This window comes from Benincasa hispida, chromosome 5 (genome assembly GCF_027475165.1).
Source record: "Benincasa hispida cultivar pf3 chromosome 5, pf3_genome.v1.1, whole genome shotgun sequence".
Taxonomy (NCBI): domain Eukaryota; kingdom Viridiplantae; phylum Streptophyta; class Magnoliopsida; order Cucurbitales; family Cucurbitaceae; genus Benincasa; species Benincasa hispida.
This window is the reverse complement of record NC_143482.1, coordinates 24,157,626-24,165,780: the sequence shown is the minus strand read 5'-3', so window position 1 is coordinate 24,165,780 and position 8,155 is coordinate 24,157,626. Positions and strand designations below refer to the sequence as shown.

The following is an 8,155-nucleotide window of genomic DNA, read 5'->3' as shown; positions in this document are numbered from 1 at the left end:
CAATTTATTATATTTCCCCTTTTGTTAGACTTTCCTTTCTTGTTATACTCTTTGTGTACATCCAGATTCATTGGAAGATATATAATCAGACTATTCAATAAAATATTCATATCTACACCAAGAACTAGCGAAGCTTCGGTGAGTTGTGATGGTGGTTGGAGTTGTAAGGAGAAAAGTTGAAAGACTTGTCTCTACCTAGGAAAGAATGAGAACCGAGGAGGACAAACCTACGAAGATGACATTGTTAACGAGGGTGAAGAAAGTACATGTGGATATCCACCTCACTATTCTATTAAGTTAATAATAAAGAATTAAATCCGAGATCAAAATAGCATTTAAACCTTAGTTTAAAAAGCTGGTAATTCATCATTGTAATTTAACCCATTTAATAATGAAGGCAAAAAAGAAGTACAAAAGAAAGCGATGGGGGTAAAAAGAGGGTAATGCGAGTGGGCGATTGTAGCCGAGGGGAAGGCGCACTCTGGTGGGGAGTGCTGCTACTGCTACGCTAAACAATCTCTATCTCACACTCTCAAACTCCCAACAGGCAGCAGCAACCATCCCAAAATCGAAGAGAAAAAATGTCTTCGTCAAGAACTGCCCCAAACGGGATGCACCCTCGCTACAACCCCAGATCCTCCTCCTCCGCCTCCTTCAAAGGCTGCTGCTGCTGCCTCTTCCTCCTCTTCTCCTTCCTCGCTCTCTTAATTCTCGCCATCGTCCTCGTCGTCGTCCTCGCCCTTAAACCCAAAAAACCCCAGTTCGATCTCCAGCAAGTCGGCGTCCAGTATATGGGCATAACCAATCCTAATCCCACCACCGCCTCTCTTTCCCTCAACATTCGAATGATTTTCACCGCCGTTAACCCTAATAAAGTCGGAATCAAGTACGGGGAGTCCCGGTTCACGGTCATGTACCGAGGAATTCCGCTTGGGAGAGCCTCTGTTCCGGGATTCTTTCAAGATCCTCACAGTCAGCGCCAGGTCGACGCCACCATCGCCGTCGATCGCGTTAACCTGCTCCAGGCTGACGCTGCTGATTTGATCCGTGACGCCTCCTTGAACGACCGTGTTGAGCTCAGAATACTCGGCGATGTTGCTGCTAAGATCCGGCTCTTGTCCTTCAATTCCCCCGGCGTTCAGGTACTACTCTCCCTTGCCTTTCTGCTTTAGGGTCTTTCTTGTAATTTCATCATTTCACGCATACCCTTCTCGTCTGCCCCTGTCCCTCCCTTTGTTCCCATTTTCATTTTTTCATTTTTTTCATTTTTTCATTTTTTTTTTCAAATTGCAAAAAACCACCGTCTGAAATTGCAATTATACATCCAAATTTTTAATGGTATAAATTTGGACTCTTCGTAGAAAATAGAATAAAATTGAATTTCAAATTTATAAAGTTATTACAATTTCTATAATCATGTAAGTTTGGTTCAATTTTATTATTTGAATAAGTTTGAGGAATTAATTTTTATAACTGACGCTTAAAGGTGTAATTGTAACTATTATGCAATTTGCATTTTTATTTGGCTCTTTTTCCTCAAAGTTAATTTTAGTGCTCTTTTTCTCGCTTCCTTAATTTTAAATGCACAATTATAAATAGAAAACATTAGGGTGATATCATACCTTGAAAAAGGTTAATGGTAATGAGTTGCATTTTAGGGTTCATAATTAAGTATTCAGTAATATTTTTAAAAAATTACAAATATATTATAGACTCTTTCGTTGATATACTTCTATCAATGATAGACATTAATAGACCTCACTAGCTAAATAATCAATCATTGATAGACTCAAGAATTGATCTAATTTTTGCTACATCTTTAAATTCATTTACGTTGTGCTATATTACTAATTCTTTGAGCTTAATTGCTATATTTGCACTTGCCTCTTAAAAATTTAAGTGATGAGAAACTTCATGTTATTTAATATGATATCAAAGCTCATGAATTCCAAACAAATCATGCAATAATTGTAAGATGTAACCATATGATAATTCTAACTTCAAAAAAAAAAAAAACCAAAACCTCATTTGGTGATATCCCTTGATTTTTTTTTCCTTTCTAATAACTCATGGGATGGAGGATTAAATTTTTTTACTTTGGATTTGGTAGTATAAATATCATTTAAGTTAGGTTGATTTTGACATGGCTTTGAATTCCATTACATTCATGATAATTTTAATAGAAATTAGTTTTCTTCTTCTTCTTCTTTTTTGAGTCAAACAATATGGGAGTAGAAGAAAAGGAAAAAATTGAAAAAAGTAGCAATGAAAAGGGTTTCTTTTGGCAAAAACTCTTTTATGTTTTGCCCTTCTTAAGTGGTATACTTGTGAGTTAAGGATTTTGATGGATCTGATCCGGACCGTCCGATTGATGTCTTTCATTGTTCTTTTAAAATTTCAGAGCATTTCTTTTTCTGTTAATTATTTCATATATACATATTTCAAAACATTTTTGTTAGGTAGAGAAATTGAGTTGTAAAGGATTGTGAAAAGTTTATGATTGTTGGATGAATTAATATAGAGTAGTGACAAATAAAGAAAGTCGAAAGAAAAATAGAGAGAAAGCGACAGCGAAAACTAGCATCTTTTCGAAGTATTTGCTTTACTTTCACGCCTATTTTTCTGAACGCACTCTAAAACAGTTTTCTTTCTTTCTTTCTTCCTTTTTTTTTTTTTTTTAAACAAGGAACTAAATAGCTTTTGCTTTGAGTTATTATAACCCACTAGTACAAAATGCTTTTTTAGTTAAATTTTAAAAATAAAAATAATTTTTTTTTTAAAGTTACTTATTTTTAATTCTCAAAATTTGACTTGATTTTTTAAATCATTGGTTAAAAGTAGATAACAAAGAAAAAAATTTGGAGATGAAAGTAGTGTCAGTAGGCTTAATTTAAAAAAAAAAAAAATTATCAAACGGGATCTTTTTTTAGTTTGATTTCAATTTAGTCTCTTAGTTTTAGAATGTTATAAATTTACCTTTGATATTGGAGTTTTGTTTCAATTTTAGTTCATTGGTTTTAAGATTATACCTTTTAACCTTATTTTCACTAAATACTCACTCAAAATATTTTGTGTTAATGTCTATTAATTAATTTAAAATAATTATTATGTGAACTTTAAAATTTAATTTTAACAGTGATGAAAAGTAGTGAAAATTAATTCACTATAATTTTTTAAATCAATTAATAGACATTAACACTAAAGACGAAAAGTATTTAGTGAAAAATTAAAGTTAGAAATGTAGATCTTGAAATATATGGACCAAATTGAAGCAAAATTCGATTCTTATGGGTAAATTTATAATATTTTGATATTTCCCTTGAATTGAAACTAAACTGAAGAATTAAGAGTTCATTTGTTTCGCGAGCATTTTAGATTCCCATGAAGTGGGCAGATTATCGTGTTTGTTTTTTTTTTTTCTTTTTTTTTCGGGTATTATGGGATGTCTCGACATCTGAAGATTTTCGGATGCCCGAATGGAGGGCATTTTGAAACATGGGTCTTCTAGGTTCTTGAGTTGAGGGCATCCCCATTTTACTTTTTTTTTTTTTTTTTGTCATTTTTTATTTTATTTTACATATATATATCTTCATTTGCATTATATAATTAATATAAATATTGTCAATCATTTGTATCATATATATTTAGCTATATCATAATTCTTATTATTTTTAAACAACATAATCAAATTGGAATTGAAATTAATATTTATTTTATAAAAAATCTTACATTTGTTGAGACAAATAACATATAAAAATAATATAAATTGTGTTAATTTTAAAAGAAATATAAATTGATAAAAACAAATATGTTATATATATCTAAATTATATCAAATTATATGTAAATCCTATGAAACAAGCACAGTTATTAAAATATTTCTAGATATTTGCAAAAATATTATTACGAAACAAACATGGTAATATAAAAATGTCGGACATCTATAATTCATAATATTTATAATTCCAGGCATCTAAGATTCCCGTTATTTACATTCCCAAAAAATAAATGGCCCCTAAAAGTGGAACATTTTGAAATTTATAAATCAATAGAAACTAGATCCAAAACCTACGGATCTAAACAATATATTTCCTTTCTTCCTTTTCTTGTGACCTGGAGCTTAATTTTTTTTCCTTGTAATTCTATGTAATATGTAGTCATTGTTTGGTAATATTTGCTTTTAGTTTTAGTTTTCTTTTAAAAAAAAAAATAAGTTTATTTTCTCTCAATTTCTTATCATAGTTTTCATCTTTCCTCAATAAAAGAGTGGAACTTTTAGCCAAATTTCAAAAAACAAGTTTTCTTTTTTGGTTTTCAAAAACTTGACTCAATTTTTAAAACATCGGTAGAAAGTAGATAACAAATCAATAAATTTTGAGGTGAAGAAGTGTTAATATACTTAATTTTCCATTTGTCATCTTAAATTTCATTAGTATGTATGTGGTTGGTTTTGACATTAGTTTAGATCTTACGGCAAATTTGAGATGATTTGTTTTGAATAATTTTACCGGATACTTAGATCTATTTGAATGACTCTCGAAGAGCTTAGAAAAAGAGTTCTAAAATAATAAAACAAGAATTTTAAGCATTTAAAAACTAATTTCTAACCAATCATAATTAAGTGCTTTTAAAATTTTGAAGAGTCATAGTTTAGAAAATTTTATTAACAATTAAGAGTTTTAGATTAATATATGTTGATTGTGTATCAAAGAAGAAGAGAGAGAAGTAATGGTGACAGCTAATTTTGGAAGCCTAAAGTTGCATTATTTAGGATGAAAGGAACTTTTGGATCATTCCCACCACCCCATGTGACTTTTGGATGAATCTCTCTTCCCATTTCATTTCCTATTCTTTTAACTATAATAATATTATATCACATTCAATTATTTACATTGCCCCTTTTTCTTTTTTGGAAATTGTATAGGTTTCAGTAGATTGTGCAATTGTGATTAGTCCAAGGAAGCAATCTCTCACATACAAGCAATGTGGTTTTGATGGCTTAAATGTATGACTCTCATCCCTTCATTCAACTTCTCTCTCCCCCTTTAGATTCTAAATCATTATTCATTCATTAGTTTTGTCTTTCGATTATTTCATTTTGGTCCTTAAATAACCAATCAATTCAGCTCTAAAAGTGAGGACTGAAATGGTTGTAAAATTGAGGACTAAAATGGATTCATCGAAATTTTTTGAAAAGATGAAATTAATAAATGGATAATAATTTGGGACACGATTGTAGAGTGTAATTTCTCGAGAGAGATTAGAAGAAAATGTAAAAACAATTTTTTTTTTATTATTTTTATTGAGAATATTACTATTCGATGAAGAAGTGAATCCGAATCTATAAATGAATTATGAACTTCTAAGACTTTTTATACCTCTCAAAGAAGCGACACAAAAAGTAAAAGATAAAAAGGTGAAAAAAAATGGATGTGATTTTTGAAACTTTTTCATTCCTTGAGAAATTTGGTTTTAAAAGAATAAAATATGTTTTGTGGTACACTTTTTTTTAATAATTATTTTGTAACGTTGACATTGTGTTTACTTCAACACTAAGAAACTTTTTTTTTCCTTTTCTTTTCTTTTCTTTCATGTGGTGTATTGGCGGAGGATCATGATGCTATATCCACACATCAAAAGGGGGGAAACGATCTAATTTTAGAGAAAACAATGGGTTTATGACTGAAGAAATTGATTTTCATATAATTATTTATATGTTTGGTTTAGTGATTTTTCATATAATAAATAGTGATTTATTTGATGTCTAAAATATAAAAAATACACTTTAAATGTTGTAATTTGTTTCAAACATTAAGCAGTTTTGATAATACCTTTAAACTTTTTTTAAAAAAAAGTTTAAAAATATTTTTACCATTAATTTTTGGATAGAGGTCATTAATACGTTGTTTCAAAAATATATCTTTGAATTTTTAAAAGTTTCATTAATATTTTTAAACCTTTTTTGACATTTAAAAAAAATTAAAAAAATATTCTTATCGTTAGTATATGGCGAAAATGATTAGTGTCACGTTTAAAAAATACCTCTGAACTTTTAAAAGTTACATTAATATTACTCACTTTCTTTCTTCTTTTGCTTCAATCTATGGCCTAAGATTGTCCCCTCTTCTTTTGCTTCAATCTATGGCCTACTCTTTACACTTTTCTATTCCTTATTTTTTTTTTTGTTTTGTTCACTTCTTTAACGTCTTCTTAATCCCCTTCTTCCATTCCTCAATCTAGAAGGTACCTAGAGTAAGGAATGAAGTTGTTTAGTTTGGGGAGTTATTTAATCTGTGTTTGGTGTAGATTGTCTAATCATGAGTTAAGAAGTTTTTGTTTGGGGTGCAAGATTGTTTAAGTTGAAGTTATTCAATGAGTGTTTATCATTTGGGGTGCAAAGTTGTTTAATTAAAAGTTAAGCTATGTTTATTATAATATTTTTTTAAAAAACTTAAAAGGCATAATCTATTTTTTGTTAACTTATGGATACACTCCATTAAAGACCCACAGTTGCACTTTTCTCATTACAGATATATTTCTATGTCTATGAATATATACCAATAATAGCAAGTTAGTCATTCTCAAGTGTTCGTAACACCAACTGGGTTAAATACCATTTTATCGTTGGGTTACCTCTGTATCCTTAAGTACCAGTGTTCTTCTAATGAACAATTTGTTTATAGTCTAACCATTAAACAAAAACTCTCTCAAGACAACAAGAAGGTAGGGCTCTTTGTTCAAGTCCTGGAGACACCACTTAAGGAACATTCATCTACTTACCCTAAAGTCGGGAATGAGTGAATTTCGTCTTGTATTATTATGTTTCCATCTCTCCATTTGGCTTTGTCTTCGAAATGATAGGCTTATTGAGTGAGCAAATTAACTATTCTCACCCATACAAATCAAAGAAAAATCCCTCGTGAATAGGAGTTCATAATATACTCAGGATTAAAACTAAGTTGCCTACGTTATCCTATTGAAATACAAACCTAACTAGTCAACGGTGTTACATCTAGTTGTTACTATTTCATTGTCTGGTCTCATGCAAACTCATTGCATAGGATATCTCCACTCGCATGTCACCTACATCAACATGTTATGTTGGATTATTGCGTTTGTATCAAATACAAAATGGATTGTATCCATAGTGTCACCAGGATAAGATACCCAACCTTATCCCTATACTATAGATCCCTTAGGCTGTATCTTGAATATTAATTCCAATATGTCTCCACATAGAGTTCAAGACTCATAAGACAGCTAGGATGTTAGTTTATTGGATTTAGGATTATTAAGACAAAATAGAATACAACACAATCAATAACATTTATTGAAATAACATCAATAACTCTTTATTGATGACAATCAATTAATTACATTTAGTATCTATGAGTTTTAGAGCATAAAACCCAACAATTATCATGTACAAAGAGTTTATATAAGATTGGACCATGAAATATTTAATCACTCTTTATAAATCTTTTAGTTGAAGAGATTAATATTTCACAGGAGGATTATATGCGACTCATCTTAATCCTAAGTGAGTTATGAACTCCTGCCTATGAGGGCTCCTCTTTAATTTGTATGGGTGAGAGTGGTCTAAATAGTTGATTCAATATGCATACCATTTTGGGGACTAATTAAATAGGGAGCTGGAAACGTAATTTCACAAGATGAAATTTACTCATTTCCATATAGGAAAGGTAGATGAGTAGTTCCTAAGTGTTGATTTCAGGACTTGAATAATAGGGTCTCACCTTCTCACTGGCTCGAGAGGGACTTGGTTTATGGTTAAACCATAAAACAAAGTTTTAATTAGAGGATCAATGGTACTTAAGGAAAAAGAGGTAATTAGAGGTAAAACGAACCCAGCTATAATTATAAACAACTTGTGAATGATCGACTTGCATGTAATAATTATATCCATGGATGTAACTTGTCCTAAAGTGCATAAGAGTGTAACAATAAGTCTATAGTGGAATGCCCTACTGTTAATGAATGAACATTGATCAAATTAAAAAGTTTATTTAATTAACTTTGCATTATTAGAGCTTATAATCTGTAGGTTCATGTAAATAGCATCTTACAAAAGTGAAGAAACAATCAGACTTCTGAAAATCGTGCAACAAAACTCTTTACAGACTCCCCTATTCCTA

The 8,155-nt window shown here is 30.4% G+C and overlaps 1 protein-coding gene across 1 annotated transcript; it reads left to right on the top strand.

The window, feature by feature from the left end:
- The first annotated feature begins 260 nt into the window (after window positions 1-260).
- Window positions 261-5,325, top strand: LOC120077562 (Late embryogenesis abundant (LEA) hydroxyproline-rich glycoprotein family). Its single transcript, XM_039031492.2, has 2 exons — window positions 261-1,142; window positions 4,924-5,325. Exons 1-2 carry the CDS (start codon window positions 582-584, stop codon window positions 5,008-5,010), a joined length of 648 nt encoding a protein of 215 aa, XP_038887420.1. The 5' UTR covers window positions 261-581; the 3' UTR covers window positions 5,011-5,325.
- Window positions 5,326-8,155: the final 2,830 nt, after the last annotated feature.

Bases quoted from the DNA above. Each gene is read 5' to 3' on its own strand.
- LOC120077562 (XM_039031492.2), top strand. From the start codon at position 582: ATGTCTTCGTCAAGAACTGCCCCAAACGGGATGCACCCTCGCTACAAC. The intron at 1,143-4,923 runs GTACTACTCTCC...GAAATTGTATAG, and splicing joins TCAATTCCCCCGGCGTTCAG to GTTTCAGTAGATTGTGCAAT.